This window comes from Populus alba, chromosome 6 (genome assembly GCF_005239225.2).
Source record: "Populus alba chromosome 6, ASM523922v2, whole genome shotgun sequence".
Taxonomy (NCBI): Eukaryota; Viridiplantae; Streptophyta; class Magnoliopsida; order Malpighiales; family Salicaceae; genus Populus; species Populus alba.
In genome coordinates this window covers 8,648,380-8,665,729 of record NC_133289.1, presented here as the reverse complement: position 1 = coordinate 8,665,729, position 17,350 = coordinate 8,648,380, and the positions used below count along the sequence as shown (strand labels likewise).

Here is a 17,350-nt window from a genome sequence, read left to right as displayed (position 1 = left end):
TATGAAACCATTTATAATTTCATTACGTACGAAATACATCCGACAAAAACTATAGTTTTAATAATATTTTTAGCATGTAATAAAATTGGATAAAATATTAAGGTATAAAATTCACTCTAAACTATTTTTTTTTAATGTTAAAAAAATAGCACACTTATATTATAAAAAAAAAAAAAAAAAAAAAAACGGAACAATGCACTAAAACTGCATTGTTCACTCTTTTTTAGTGAACAGTGTATGCAATACACTGTTCATGTTAATTGCACTGTTCAATGAACAGTGCAATTACCATGAACAGTTACAGAAAAACACGCAGCATTGGCTCAGGAAAGTGTTTTCCGAGAATTAAAAACGGAAAACACTTTCCTTATGTTAAACTTAACATTTTCCTTTGACTGGAATTAAATTTCCTTTGACTAACTTTCCGGATGGTTCCCAAACACTGGAAAATGAGGAAACTGAATTCCTGAAATTCAGTTTCCTTGAAACAAACAAGGCCTAACTATCCCATGAGATGAAAATGCAATATTTTAGTTTAAGAGTAGGAATTTTGAAATTAAAAAACAAAGGACTCTTTTAAATCCAGCCCAAGGCCATTATGATCAATAATAAAACCAAACTTCTTAAGCCCAAAAAGACTGCCTAGCTCTTTTAAAACTTAAAAAGACTTGTTGAGAGTGGGATTTGAACCCACGCCCTTTCGGACCAGAACCTTAATCTGGCGCCTTAGACCAACTCGGCCATCTCAACCGTTGTTGTCGTGGTAAATCAAATGTTATATAATATAAACTCACAGTGGCTTTGACCCATTGTGGTAACGGTGCATGGATTTGAGCCCAGAAGGAATCACTGAGTCCACAGGACAGAACCCATTGGCCGGCCTGAATCCCCTACGAGCATAAGCCTTTTGTTCCTTAGCCTTTCCAGCAATACTGTAGCATGGATCCTAGCTTATAACATGAGACAAAAAAAACAACATTCAGCTGCTTCTTTGCCATCTTCAGCTTCGTTTTAGAATCTCTCTCTTTTCCCCTTCTCCCTTTTGAAGTTTTTTAAGGGCAGGGCTGTTGAAAATCGAATGTTGTGAATCTTTTTCAAATATTAGGAGAAGTGGGATCTGATTTTTGGGTAGTCTCCTGAAAGCAATAGACAGAAGGGTGGTCTCCCTTCGATTGCCAAAATACCCCTCATTTTTTGCCATGTACTTGTAAAATATTTGTAATTATTTATTAATTCATGTAAAATCTATCGGCACCAAGAACATCATAGATATTTCTGGTAATATTTCTACTCTGCAAGGTGCTGGAAATGAGGTTGATGATTGATTCCTTCGAACAAGTAAAACTGTCTGGAACGTCTTGCTTATGCTCCACTGGAACGTCTTTCACTATTCTGATTGAACCGGTCGGTTTAAAGCTAAATAGATTGAACCGTCCAATCTAGTAAAAAAAATAAAAAAATTTATTTTTTATTTTAATTGTGTTTTATTTAAAAAATTAGTGTTTAACATTATTCAATGACACTATATAAATTAGACGGAGATCGCAATCCCAATTTTATTCCTGATAATATTTTACCTGATGTTGTTGTGTACTTAAGAAACCAAGAAAACTGTAATCTTTGTCGGATGTATTTCATACGTGATGGAATTGTAGATAGTTTAATAAAATAATAAAAAATATTTTATATAAAGTATTATTTATTTCATGTTGTAATAGCAGTAGTTAAATCTACAATATTTAAATTAAAAATCATTAATATTAATATATATTTTTTAAAATTATTTTACAACCTCAATTTGAAAAATATTTTTAACCAAACACATTAAACTACTTTTTTATTCAATCTCAATTTGAACCACAGTTTTAACAAAATTTATATAAATACCAAACCAACCTTAATCCAAAATACTTTTTATAAGATATTTTTTTTCAAGCCACAACCATAAAAACTATCACAATACCAAACACATTAAATTGTTTCCTGAATCTCATGTAAACCATGTTAGGATGGTTTTTTTTTTTAAAAAAAAAAAAATAAGTGATTTTAATTTATTTTTTAAAATAATAAAGCCGGTTGGTATATTTATTTTGTTGTAACTCGGTTGGTTAACATGTATATATAACTTTGGAGGTTGCAATAGGTTGGAGAGTTGAGGGAGAATATTTTCTTTAAGATGATAGGCTACTTATTATTTGTTTTTATTTAAAAAGAAGCTAGGCAGGGCACTTTTCTTTCTTTCTTTTTTTCTTTGGGTTTTTTGGAACTTAAAAAAAAAAATCTACATTCATTTACTTTTTAGTTTTGATATGGTTTTAATTACTATTATAAATTATATATTTAATATTTTTTTTAATTATTATATATGATATGAAAATAACAATACTGCTAATAAATTATTAATGAATACATATTATTTTTTTTATTTTTAAAATTTTTAAATAGATTTTGAACATAATTTTATTACATTTATGGATTTTTAACTTTTAATCACACAAAATATAGACATGCTACATTGATTTTTTTATTGTTAAATTGCTATAAGAAATATGTTTTTTAACATAAAAAATAATTTCACTACAAAATATTTCAATCGCTTTAGATAAACTAAAGGTACATTAATAAAAAGATTTATCTTAATTGAAATTTTATTTTCAAAACAACCATATTTCTTAGGTTAACAATAATATTGAATAATTCTCTATTATATATGTGTGTGTGTCTCCTTGGTATATAGGGGTGAGCTAAAAAACTTAAAAATTAACTAAACCAAGAAAATATATAAAAAAATAACAAAAAAAAACCGAATCATAAAAAAAAACTAATTAAACCGATTATAATTTTAAAAAAATTGATAGGTTTGGTTTCCGTTTTATAAGTTTTAAATAAAAAAATCAAACCGAACCAAAACAAAGTAAAAACCATAAAAAACCAATCTAAACCAGAAAAATAGAGCCAAACTGAAAAATCGAGTCAAACTGGTTTGAACAAGTTTTTATTCTAAAATAACCGAATCGAAATTGATTGGTTTGAATCTATTCTAATATGGTTTTAATTTTAAAAAAAACTCAATTTAATTATTTTTTTATATAAAAATCAAACTCAAATAAAAAAAATCACCCTTGCTGCCCTATGTACATACAAACGAGCACAAATAATACAAGGATCCGTTATGAGGACGACGTGTCCCTTAAGCAATTTCTTTCGGTCCATCGTTTGATAGCGACAGCGATGGAAAAGTCCAGTAAATGAATGGACAAACTTTTAACGGCCCAATGGCAGTCAAGGTTTTTCTGGAGTGGTGATGCGATCAGTTAAGCGAGGGAGAGGGAGAGGGAGAGGGAGAGGGAGAGGCCATTCAAAAGTAGACAATAGTACATGAGAACATTAAAAGCAAGCCCCTCCCGGCCCCCACTTGCATTCCAACTTGCAGAAAAAAAAACACAGAAAGAAAAAAAACCCTCTCATCACATGCAGGCTGTACCCATCTCTCTCTCTCTCTCTCAGCAAAAACAACTTGCAACTTGCTTGAATCTTTGAACATCTTGTTGAGTTATCAAAGTCAAGTTGCAGCTTGACAGGGCAGCAGCTCATGATGGTTGATTCCCTGCTTCAAGTTACTATTATTTTATTGCATCATGCTAGCTTCCAACCCCTTGGAAATGGAGATTTCTATCCTGGATAGCAATGGAAGCAAAACCCATCAAGACCCTCTCTCTCTCTCAAAACCCGTCGGTTTCTTTGGTAATCGACCCCGAGAAATTGGTTAATTTGCTCATTGGATCCCAATTAACTATTGATTAAGATATTAAGTTTGATAACTATTGATTAAGGTATTAATCCCTTAATTAACTGGTTAGGTTACACATATATTTGTAACTTACCCCATGCTGGCTGCTGGCCCCTTTCCTTGATTAACTGGCACCATGCACGTTTTCCTCGTAAATTAGATCTTCATCAAGCTCTAATAGATCCCATTTTAACTAAAATGGTGTCCCTCGTATTAACCCAAACCACCCATTTTCCCAGTTTAAACAATAAGAATCCCAGCTAAGCATGTGCGCGCCATGTACCGTGCAAACGCAGCTTCATAATTAGAACAGAATCATGCGTGCTATCACAACTAGCATCTTGTTTTTGCTGCTCAGACGAGGTTTAGCATCTACACTATAAAATATTAAGGAAGTTGCTGCTCCTTTTACGGCTGTCGGCAAATGGGAATTCAGATTTCCGGTTCTTATCTGTTCTAAACAAAGCAAGCTATTTTATTTCTTCTCTAATCCCTGACAGATTTTACAGTCTTCGCATAAAATTGTCCAACACTAATAATATTGTCATCTCTCTACATTATCTTTTACAAGTGATATTTTTTTTTATTGGATTTTACACATCACGATCACGATCCACCTGATCAGGATTGAAGAAAAATTATCCCTACACGCACCAAAGCCATTTTCACTATTATATTAATCCCACCAAGAACAACAATGATATTTAATTATTACACATCTATCATCGGCGTTAATGGCAGCCAAAAAAATACAGCAATGAAAGCAAATTCTATTTATTATTGTTTTATTTTATTTTTATAATGACACTTGACACAAGCACCAATATTGATGGCGGAGCTAATATTGGTGATTATGTCAACATTGATAGAATATTTCATGAAATGTATTATATAAAAAACATAAATTATTTCACACAAAATAGGGCTAAACAAAAATTAAATCTATGATTATCAATAACAATAACAATAACAATAATAACAATACAAATCAACAAACTGGGGGTGTTGAAATTATCATTGGCAAACCCACATCGGATTCTCACAAAAAAAAAAAGGTGTTTTCACCAAATCATACATTTCCATTTGTAAAAAATAAAAAAAAGAAGAAAAACCCTAAATGTATTTATAGCAACAAGAGTAACAGTAAATACTTTATCATCACTCACGATGATGATTTATTATTGCGTCTATTCTTGTTCTCCGCGATCTGTGCCAGTGACTGGAGGTTGCACCGAACTATGGTATCTACAAACACACACGTGTCCTCTTTAGTATTTCCCGGCGGAATATCTACCACGTAAGACTCCACGACGACGGTGCCGTTACCTGTGGGTGACGCATGGAGAGTTGTAACCGACCTGTAGTTCGCAAGTCTATGGTCCCCACCCACAACACTAAAACTAATGACATGTCGTTCATGGTCAAGGATCTCGAGGCGTTCGGTGCTTTTTGCAGCTGGGAGACCCGAGATGACGTGGACCTCACGGAGAGTACCCACGTCACCGTCTCCGAGGATGACGTGGCAGCTCTTGACGAAATGTTTATAAGCTTGTGGGTTGTCGAAGTGTCGAACGACAGACCATACAGTGGAGACCGGGGCAGCGATTTGTTGTACCACGGCAGAGCAGCACTGGTTGGGGCCTACAGCGCGGGCGTGGTAGCGTGAAACGGTTTCTGGAACTGGGGTGGTGGCGCATGTTAGAGGGGACCACCGTTTCTGGCATGAAGTTGGGGTGGTTGTATTAGTGGTGTTTAGGGTTGTGTTAGTTGTGGTGTTGTTGTTGATTCTATGGATTAAAAGAGATGATTTTGGAGGATTAGCAGGCATTTTTTGATTTCTTGTTTGAAGTTTTTGTAGTGATGATATCTATAAGAGGTGTGGTTTTTTAGGTTTTTGGTTTCTTGGAGGGTTTGTGTGCGTATATATCGAGAGTCGGAGGAGAGAGGAGATGTAGAAGGAGAAGTTATCGATCACTTTTCCAACTCTGAGAGAGGCGGGAGGTTACTGGTGATGTTATGCAAATGGTTCGGGAGAGGTGAAGGGCTGATCATTGCGTTGGATTTTCTCATGGAGAAGGTGGTTTAATAAAAAATGTCTTGCTGTGAGAAATAAAATAGTGCCTACTTGGTGTGTTTAAATTACTAAAGTAACCATAATTTTAAATTGAATCGAATCACTAGCATGTCCTAAAATTATGATAAAACATTATATGAATCCAAATTAATACTCGTATGTTTTTTTTCTTTTTTAACAATAATTGCTTGATGGCACACGGGTATGATATATATATATATATATATATATATATATATATATATATATATAATTTTTCACCTAAAATCTTCATTATCGAGTGTATTTTTTACAATGCGATTATTTGTCTCGAATTGGCCTAGCCATTGTGGGACTCATAGACCGATGAAATGGTCCATATTTGGCACCAATAGGGGCAACAAATAGCCATAGTTTAATCGAAACCAATGCCATGAAGAGCTTTTAAGTGGGAAGTGGTCCATTTGAAACTGATAGTTGATCAAAAGTTTCAAGCTGGTTCAGGATGCTGTTTCTCCGTATAGAAAACAGAGCCCTACCAGCTAGCTAGCTCTGCTAACAATGACCAGGCGAGGGGGCAAGCAAGGAGCCATCTTTCCATGCACAAGGGCTCTAGTCATCTTCACTCCCTCGCTATTTTTTATTCTCGCCAAAGAATATGGCAGCTTTGTGAATCTAGTAGATATTCAAGTACAAATTGCCAAACTCGCTTCAAATGGACGATCCACTTGCTGCAACGATAGGATTGGCCTTTTTCTTTTGTACAGACACAGCAGACTTCGGGGCCAATAAGCTGCGGATGTTTTGCCGTTTATATTATTTACAAATTTTAATTTTTTTAATTTGATTATTTCAAATTGTATTTTTTAATATTATTTGGATGAGTTGGTATTAAAAATAATTTTTAAAAATTAAAAATTATATTATTTTAATATATTCTAAAAAATAATCAAAACCTCTAGACTCGTAGCTCTGCTTACTATTCCATGCCCCGCCAAATATGTTTTACCGTTTCTTTTATAACTTTATGATGCTTTAACGTGACTCTATGTATCATTGTATCTTGTGTCTTGTTTTCAAACACAAAAAGAACCAAGCTTGGACGTCTTTTTCTGCTGGTAAACAAGAACAAGTTGGACCCCTTTAGCACATGATCCTCAGCTACCATGCCATGCATGCATGCTAGTGGTCTGGGACCCATGAATATCTGGGTCGTGGGATTGGCATAGTGGCACTATGCCTGATCATGGGTGATTAGAGATTAATTTGAACCTTCTCGTCCATTAATTATCATATGTCCCTCCTTAATTATCTCCCCACTTCACTCTCTTCCAAATTAACTTTAGCCCACTTGTTTTTTTTCTTCCTTCTTTTCTCTTGTTTTTCTTTCCGATAAGTACCAAGATTTGTTAATTAATTTCTTCTAGGGTTATTTAATCTTATCCCTCTCTAGATATTCCCTAATCTCACCGGCTTCTTCCCACTTGATATTTATAAAGCACCTGCAACTACGGTGGTTGCTAGTTGTTCTTGTATATAAAACGATGAGACCCCTCAAGGTCTAGCTAGCTATTTTGTTGCAATCAAAATTAAATTCAAACCAATAAACAACCTGAGAAGTCCACTGCCCTATATATTCATTGTTCGATACGTTAATTAATCATGGGGATATGAGCTTCCGATGAAAGTTATTAGATTAATTTTGGCGTGCCTTCAAACTGTTTTTCATTTCATTTTCGCGTGGAGAGGCAATATTATGAAATACTTCCTTTCAGAGAATCATACAAAAAGTTTACGTAAGTGGTGTAGGTAATATCAATAAATGTATAGAAGAAGTATTTATACATGTTTGGCATATATAGATAAATATTTATCTATATATAAAAGTTTACGTAAGTGCATACGTGGTGTAGGTAATATCAATAAATATTTATACGTACTTAGAGAATCATACAACTAAAGAAAATTGAATCTGTTGATTATAATTTATTGGTATGTATACTTATTTATTATATGCTTGGCATTGATACATTGTATCCAGCACTATTGAAAGGAGAATGCGTGCATAATTCAGGGATTTCTTTCGGAAACAAACCCAAAAAAAAGAAAAAAAGAAAAAAGAGAGAGAATAAAACATACTATATATGACATTACATAGCATCATTGAAGAGAAGGTACGATGATGCTCGGTATGAATGGACCCCATAACCGGTGATTTTGTTAAATGACGAGGAGTCGCTGCTAATTGTGAGCAAATTATTTTTATCTAGTCCCTATATTTTAAATTCAGTCATAACTCAGGCCTTTATATTTGAAAACCTATAACTTAATCTCTTCAATCTTATTGAGCTTTGTCTTGATAAGCATTTTTTGTTGTTTTTATTTTTGTTTGTAAACCCCAAATCTTCCTATGGAAAAATAAAAATAGCAGAGGTTATTTTAAAGATAAAACAAGATGCTTCGATAAAATATGGTTCTTAAAAAATATTATAATATGGTCAACACGGTCATGACAATGGCGGTTACTACATGCACATTGATAAATTTATTTATTTTTTTTTTTTTTTCTAAATAACTAATATCCTTTTTATTAATTTTATGTTATGTATTTAACATTTTATGGTTTTATATTAATTCATTTATGTAAATACCAACTTAATGTAAAATTATTTATCCGTAAAATTCAATTTCCCAGGTATTCTACAGTCTCTATAGTCATGCACATGCAATACACGTCATTAACGTCATTATCGTTTATATTTCAACATGTGGTTAACAAAAAAGAATATATATATATATATATATATATCCAGCACCCTCAATGTTTGGGCCATCCCATGCATACGATTGATCAACCCAAAATTAGACCCAGGTTGGGGTCCATGAGCAGGCCTATGATATTCTTTGTCCTTTATATGGTCTCGACACAAGCATGAGACACGAGACAAGGTCCATACAAACTATAGCCCACACCAGGATAGAGACCCTGAGTACATAGGACAGCGTGTAAAATATTTTTTGAAAAACAAGTTATTTTATATGAAACAAACAATGCGTAAGTTTTTTTTTTTTTTTTTAATATCAATTCATTTTATCTAATTCAGCACTACACGATAACACATTGTAGATTTGGATAAATTTTTTCTCAAATATAATAAGATTGAGATGAGATATAGTGCTTATAATTTTTTTTTTCAAGTTTTGATAACATTAATTTAGACATTTTTTAATAAGCTTAATTTTACTATATTTGATTTTCACAAACAAAAACTCAAAAAAGTTTTCCAATGATATGAAGTGGGACATGCCCACGTAAACCTTAGCTCATTGGGCTTCTATTTGGAACCCATGACAAGTCTTGTAATGTTTAATTTTAATTGTGAGGGTCTGGATTGACTTATATGTATTTTGACTAATTCTTTAAAATCTTAAAATTAACGATCATGTAAATATTTAATGGTTCTGAAATTTGTGGCACTCGAATTGATATTTTTTGAAAAGCAAATCCAAAATATGATTACTTGAGTCATACCCCTCAAAGTTGTTTAAGGTTATATCTTAATACAATAGGCATATTAGCACAACATCGAATAATAACACAATAAATATCAAATTCGTTCAAACATTAATTTATCACAAGTTTAAATGGAAAGGGATGACAAATGCTTACAGTTGTTTAAAACAAAATAAAACAATTTTTTTTTTCTTTTGTTTTCAAAAAAAAAAAAAAAAACAGATTGTCAATGAATTTAAAATGAAACATTAGATTACAAATATGGATCACTCTAAAATGGTTATAACTTTGTGAGAAATAATCAATTTTCTCTCACTTGATCCATATTTATAACTTCTCCAACTTTCTTTCATACTTCTTAGCTCTTAAAATGGTTCACTCTAAAGGTTATAACTTTCATACTCATAAACTCTTAAAATAGGTTACCTAAAATTTATAATTTTTATATTTATAAGCTCTTAAAGTGATCCACTCAAAGATTATAATCTTTATACCAATGAACTCTTAAAGTAGTACACTTTAAAATTGTAACCATCCTATGATATACTAAATATGTGGAACACATAAGCATGAAAGCTTGATAGAAGCTTTGGTGGCTAGAAAAGTGTTACTTAATTTAACTTTTACACTATCTATATAGAGTGAGTAAAATTTAAAAGTGCTAAATATATATCAAAGAGAGCACAAATATGTAAGGAAAATCAATAATTAGAAATATTATTGTATTGTTATCAAACTTTATGGTTCTATTATAAACATGTTTATTTCACATCATAGAACTTATATATTAAATTCCGCATCATAGATCGTATATTAAGTTCTCCATTCCAATCTCTCTATTTTTATTCTTTGGCTTGGAGGACATCTTTTCTATATTATCCATCCTTTTCATTATATGAAGGCTGCATTTTCTTTTAGCGAAAACAAAAATTAATTTTCTTTACAAACACTCGTCCTTGTACGATTTAAATTTATTTGGCTTTTTTCTCAATCTATGTTTGGTTGTTGATATTTTAAGAAGATTAAAATGCAATATTTCTTTTAAAGCATGGTACAGTTATTTATTATGTTTAATTTTGTGATTTTTTTTTATATTAACTCCATGATATCATAATTAAACCTACAATTTCTTTATATCTGGATTTTTTTAGATTCAAAATGAATTTATTTTAAATTGAGTTTAATTTGTTGTTTTTAGTTTTTGTGTGATCAGATATTAAGTTGAAGGAATCAATAAGTAAGGCTTAGGCAAATGGCTACTTTATGGCGGTTTTACAATTATTATGTAGTAATTTACCTTGTACCGTTTTGATCCATTCAAATTTTTCTTTTTTAATAAGGCAACATTGAGAATTATTTTTTATTTAAAAATATATTAAAATATATTTTTTAATATTTGCATATAAAAATAATGCAAAATATAAAAAATTAATTTTTAAAAAAACACGGTTAAACAGTGAAATCAATTACCCTAAGGCTCCGTTTGTTTGCAGGAAAGTGAATTTCTTTTGGAAAGTGAATTCCGGGAAAGTATATTTTGATGTTTGGTAGTGTTATGGAAAATGAACTGGAAAACACTTTCCAGTGTTTGGTTATGTCATGGAAAATGAGCTGGAAAATAATTTATTAATATTTTATTTTTCTCAAGTTTATTAAAATAATGAGGAACAAATCTTACAAATTAAAAAGTTGAATGAGAATGAAATTGAAAAAAAAATATAATTTCATAAATTATCTCAAATAAAACAAATAATAATCAAAATAATAGGGATCAAATTTAAAAAATTTTAAAAAATGAAAAATAAAGAAATTAAAATAATAATAATCAACATTTCATAAATTATTTCAAGTAAAATAAGTAACAATCAAAAGAATGAGGATCAAATTTGATAAATAAAAAATTTCAATAAAAAAATGATAAGAAAAAAGCAAATAGCAATTATAAAAATAAGGACCAAAGTTAATATAAAAATAAAATTTTAAGAGATGAAATTGAAAAATAAATATTCAAAACAAAATATATATAGCAATCAAAAGTTTGAGAATCAAATTTGATATAATCAGCAAATAATGACATTTCTAAATTTTTCACAACTTCTGGAAAGTGTTTTCCCCTCAAATTTTTCAGGAAAACACTTTCCTGAAAACCAAGCCAAATTTACTGGAAAGTGTTTTCCATTGACCAACTTTTCTACTGGCAAACAAACACAAGAAAGTTTGGAAAATGCTTTCCCGGAAACCACTTTTCAGAAAACAAACACAGCTAAAAGGAAAACACTTTCCTGAAAACCAAGTCAATTTTTTTTTTGGACTAAAATTGACTGGAAAGTGTTTTTCGCTGACCGGAAATTGTTTTCCGTTGACTAACTTTTTTAATGACAAACAAACACAAGAAAATTTAAAAAATGATTTTTCAAAAACTATTTTCCGAAAAACAGATAAGGCCTAAATCAAACGGCGATGTGGTAAAATACTTTGACAAAACTAGGCAGTTGGAAGAATGGCACGATGTTGACGTGGCAAACTCTTAGCGGCTAAAAGATAATAGATTACTTCGCAACAACGATAACAGCACGTCTCTCTCTTTAATTCCTGCTCTCTCTAGAAAAATTCCCGCTTTTCAGAGAGAGAGAGGGGGGGAGAAGTCTTGGCTACGGTCTCTAATAGATATCGTAAAACAGTGTGAGATCCTAAGAACAGATAAAGCACAAATGGATGCGGTATTGAACAAGGTTGGCTCTTATTGGCTCGGTCAGAAAGCTAGCAAGGAGTTCAATTCTGTTGGCGACGACTTCAACGTATACGTTTTCCCTCTTGTTTTCTTAAATTCATTTTGATGATTAACAAGTTCGTCCAAGTTGCTTCCTTTGTTGATTAGGTTATGATTTGAAGATTAATTATAATTTCCAGGTGTGAGAATGGAATTAAGATAATGATTGTTGCAATTAATTATCAGAAACATAAAAAAAGAATTTAGGGTTTGTTTGGAAATATATTAATAGAAGAAATAAAGGGTTTTGATTTTTACTAGAGCAGATTAAGATGGTAGCTTTTGATGGAAATTGAAGATGGCTGAGTTGGTTTGGTTCCTGTTTTTATAATGCTTGAGATTACTCATAATTGCTCTTAATGTTTTGATTAGCAGCTAAAGGAATGATCGGGTATGTGGGATTCTCAATGATGTTGCTGAATTAAAGATCAAAGAACTAGTCTAGGCAAATATGTCTAATCTTATCACATTTTTACTTAGCAATTGACAGCATGACTTGTATCCTTGCGATTCTCAAAGTTACTAGAGCTGGAATATTGACTAGAGTTCATGAGTAGAAGCTGGACTTTATGAAGTGTTAAATGATCTTGTATGTTTATAATATTTCGCAGAATGAAATGGAATATGGGTTTTTATCAGGTTTTAGTTAGACATACTGGAAATGATTTTTCTTTGTACTCCTAGGTGGGACCGTAATCTAATTAAGTTTATCCTTCATAACAATCATTGATTCATATGAGCTTATTGCTTTTGTGCGTTCTGCTTTCCTCTGAACTCTGCTGTCATTACCTCAGTTACTAACACATTTTGCGTGCTGATATCCTTCTCTTCTTAACCAGTCATTGTCAACGAGCATTGAAGGTGGAACCAAATGGTTGGTAAACAAACTCAAAGGTTTGTTGACTTGTTCATTTGCTTTATTTTTCCTGTTTTGCCACATGGTGTTTTGTAGTTAGTTTGTTTATTTTGTTCGTATTTCTTTCCCACATTCCTAATGATTCTGCAGTTCTGTAGTGCATTTGTGCTCAAACAAATGCACTATAGCTCCAAGTTTCTCTCAAGATTCCCATGTCAAAAATGTTCCCATAGATTTAAATCCAATTCCCTTTTGGGAAGTTCTGAAGTTTTCTAACTATTTGGGACCTTGAAGTTGGAGGCCAATTAATGCAACGAGAAAAACTCTGATTTAATAGCTTGACTAGAATTTAGAAGCTCATTAAAATGACACATCTATAACTTGAATGTAAGTAAATTTGCGACTGTTCTGTTTAATATGAATTATTTGCTACTGATTGAAGGCTAAGTTAAAATTCTGCTGTGATGTTGCTTTAATCTGCTGGAATTCGGAATGAGTCAGTTGATTAAATTGAGTAGATGTCCAGGAAGTTTCCAATCTAGATCCCATCATCATGCAGAGCCATTGTTATCTAAATTATGATATTCTGAAGATCCCTTTTGTTGAAAGTTCTATTTTTGCAGCAATCTCCTACTTAGAACTCTTAAATGCATCTTTATCTGCTACTTTGATCATTATGCCACTATTTATATAGGAAAAATGCAAAAGCCGTTACCAGATTTGCTTAAGGAGTATGACCTGCCAATAGGAATCTTCCCTCGTGATGCCACCAACTATGAGTTCAATGAAGAGACGAGAAAGCTTACTGTCTTTATTCCCTCAATCTGTGAAGTCGGCTACAAGGACTCATCTGTTGTGCGCTTTTCGACCACCGTAACTGGGTACCTGGAGAAAGGAAAAATAGCTGATATAGAGGGGATGAAGACTAAAGTGATGATTTGGGTTAAAGTGACCTGTATTGCATCTACTGGATCAAAGCTCAACTTCACAGCTGGGATGAAGAAAACCAGAGATAGAGGGGCTTATGAGGTTCTTCGAGATGGAGTGGGCATAGATAAGTTCTGAAGTGGTCATAATACTTCTAAGGTATTATACTTTTATGAGCTGTTACTCCTTTGTCATTGCTGCTAGACCCCCCTTGCCTTCATCTACTGTAATTACAATGACGGGTTGGATTAAATTTCATGTGCTTCCTTTGGTCATGGATGTGATGCGTGAATTTTCTTTGTTCTATGATTGATTAATCGTAGCCACCCTTACCTTTTATGTATTCCTTCCTTGATGAAAGAAAGGTTTGAGAAGGAATTGCTGTCGTCAAAACTAAAAATGTCGCTTTCAGAATGGTAAATCCAATAATTGCTCGTTTATTGTAATATGGAGTTGCAGCCCTTGAGCTAAGATACTAGTCATGGCGTATCATATGCTGAAATTAGGCTTGGAGCCATGCGTATGGAGATATTTTCCAAAACAGGGGGTGCGAGAGGCTATAGGGTATGTGAATTGTCTGTTTTGCACATTCGATATTCTATAAATTTTGAGTTGAATGTTTCTGTTTTAGAAAAATGAGCTGTTATTGTCTAAAGCTAAAAGCTTATCATCTGGCAGCATTGACACGATAGTGGTAATGAAAGAAGAATAAAAAATTCCTCGAACAGTCAAGGCAGATGTTACAGTTCACAAACCTGCCACTCGTGTCGCTCACACAGCTAGATATTGTAAGAGGTTTGCTACAGACTACTGCAGCTGCATGTAACCACGGATTCTAACCATCGGTACAAATCATGCATGATGGGCTGCGCAACTTGCATTCGTGATTCGTATGGATGGCCAGCATCCGGACCTGACCTAGGCAAAACTTATAGTTCAATTGCCTCTCCGCAGAGCATTCTGGTGGCCTGAATCTGTACATCGAGTGGCAAGACTCATTGAAATTGCCACTGAAAAACATTGCTTAGTAAATAAATTCAAACAAATAGGGGTTGTCATCTTAAACTACACTCATACTGGAAGTGTCTTCATCAACTCTCCTGAAATTGGGAAGAACTTGATCTCGTCGAGTAGAGTTCAAGACAATTTCAATAATACTCTCAAAGATTTAAGCTGTTGTGATGTTTTTTCTAGTAATCAAACTATAGTTTCAAGCATATCATTCCGCTCACAAAATTAGATCTGCAAAACCTCATCCTCTAGTGAAAATAACTTATATATTCAAAATAACATTATTATATTCTTTTTGTGCAAATGAAAAAGGTGACGGGATTGAGGTTTTAAAAAGATCATCATGAAGTTGTCATTTATATATAACCAAGTTCTTTATATTAGTAGAGCCAATACTAAAGTTTGATGGTAGGTTAATGACATAAATATTTGACTCAATCATTTGCAACATTTTAGATGTTTTAGAACTAGTCACATGTAATTTTTGATTGGTTTCCAAAGGATATTATTGAAGTCTAATCTATATTATGAAATAATCTCCAATATTAAATGCATCATAGTACTTATATAAATTAGCTTGAAGTTTGTATTGTTTATTATTTGTTAGAATTCATTTTATAATCTCAACATTTAAATCAGAAACTCTATATATAAAAAACTCAGCTAACTTGGATATTTGAGCGTGAGCAGACACAAGAAAAAGATCTACATGCATTTTAGGTTTATGATCATAAACATTATATGAATGAGGGTGTAGAATGAAACAAACACAATTCAAAACTTGATTTGATGTAGATCGAACATAACCTAGTAAATTAGAATTATCCTTACCTTCTTTATTACAAATAAGAGGTAAGGATTCATAAAACTTAGTATACTCAAAATCTATGATATGTTGGATGTTGAGTATAGAAGACGAGGAATCGAGAACCTCAAGAGGCTGCTCAAAATCTATGACATGTTGGATGTCAAACATAGAGGATATGAAATTAGGGTGTTTAGAAAGACAACTATATTAAAACTTTTCCAACATAACACTTATCTCTTTAAGCGATACTACTTGATAGTTTCTTAAAACTTCATCTATTATTGGATAGCTTGTAAGGACATGTGAACGCGATTAGAGATGGTTCATCCTCATATTGCCTCATATATTTCTACTAGAAAATAACCAAAATGGTTGACTCATTTGAGTGTAGCTGATTAGCATATAGATTATAATGATGAAATAAACTTTGTGCAAACCTTGACAAAAGAAAGAATTATCTTTATTTGAACATACAAATAAAAGACCTTATTCCCCGATATATGTGCCTGCTAAAGTTGTTTGTTAGTTCTTTGCATTGAGGCTATATAAAACCATCTTAAATTAAATAAACTTGGCCTTAAACAACAACGGATAAATCAAACAAAACAAACTTGACTCGAGTCAAGTTGGGTTATGTCACGAAACTAATGACTCGATACAAAATATTGAGATAACCCCATAAAAGGATGAAATAAAATTTTTTTTAAAAAAATAATCTAAAAAAACATTGGTCAACTCAAGCCAACCTTTCAGACTTATAACCCAGGCCATGAGGTCACAATTATCCCATAAAAGACAAACATGAAGAAATCATGAAGCCAAATTCTTGATCAATAAATTACTAAGTGATGAAATTGAAAAAAAAAATTTCAATTAAAAATGATCTAAAACAAAAAAAAAACTTTGATAATGCAAACAAATTCAATCAAGAAAATAATAAAAAAAAAACAATTAAAAAAAATAAAAAAAAAATGAAATTGAAAGAAAATTCAAGTTCCATGAATTATTTAGAATAAAACACATAGTAATAAAAATCATAGGGTAATTTTAAAATTTTGTAGGAACATGCATGAAAATTAAGGAGGGAAAGAGAAAAGAAAACGAAAAAAAAAAATCATCGGCACAAACCTAAAGGGAATTTGGTCACAAGTGTTGCCCAATGATAGAGGGGCTGCCGTGGAGATTGAAACGCCACAATAAAATCATATATTTGGTCAACACACGATTTTACCTGTGCTGTTCAAAAAGTACATACTCTATTTTTTAATATTTAATAATATCTTATCTTTGTTGAAATATCAAATTGATAGTAGTTCAACTGCAAAATTGCAAAAAAAATAATAACGAAAAGATCAAAGAAACCTACATAAGCTTAAGAAAATTTAAAATCAAAGATAATTAAGTTTGTAAATAAAAAATCCAAACAACCATTTGAATTTCCGTTTAATTTTTTTTTTTGGCTTTAACGATATTTTAATTATTTCACTTGTGAAAAAAAAAAAACAGGAGCAAAAATATCTTATTATCTCCACTGCCAAATTTAGTTATTACTTTTTGAAAAATATATCCAACGGGAGTTTTTTACTTCAGTCTGTGTGGACAAATTTAGCCATTGTATATG

The 17,350-nt window shown here is 31.9% G+C and overlaps 2 protein-coding genes and 1 non-coding gene across 3 annotated transcripts; 1 reads left to right on the top strand and 2 right to left on the bottom strand.

The window, feature by feature from the left end:
* Positions 1-669: 669 nt before the first annotated feature.
* Positions 670-750, bottom strand: TRNAL-AAG (transfer RNA leucine (anticodon AAG)). The gene has a single exon. It is a non-coding gene; the product is annotated as a tRNA-Leu (tRNA).
* Positions 751-4,744: 3,994 nt separating this feature from the next.
* On the bottom strand, positions 4,745-5,872 carry LOC118048168 (abscisic acid receptor PYL4). Its single transcript, XM_035057747.2, has one exon. It carries the CDS (start codon positions 5,616-5,618, stop codon positions 4,953-4,955), a length of 666 nt encoding a protein of 221 aa, XP_034913638.1. The 5' UTR covers positions 5,619-5,872; the 3' UTR covers positions 4,745-4,952.
* A 6,054-nt stretch (positions 5,873-11,926) lies between these two features.
* LOC118048169 (uncharacterized protein At5g01610) lies at positions 11,927-14,185 on the top strand. Its single transcript, XM_035057749.2, has 3 exons — positions 11,927-12,155; positions 12,967-13,021; positions 13,678-14,185. Exons 1-3 carry the CDS (start codon positions 12,069-12,071, stop codon positions 14,046-14,048), a joined length of 513 nt encoding a protein of 170 aa, XP_034913640.1. The 5' UTR covers positions 11,927-12,068; the 3' UTR covers positions 14,049-14,185.
* Positions 14,186-17,350: the final 3,165 nt, after the last annotated feature.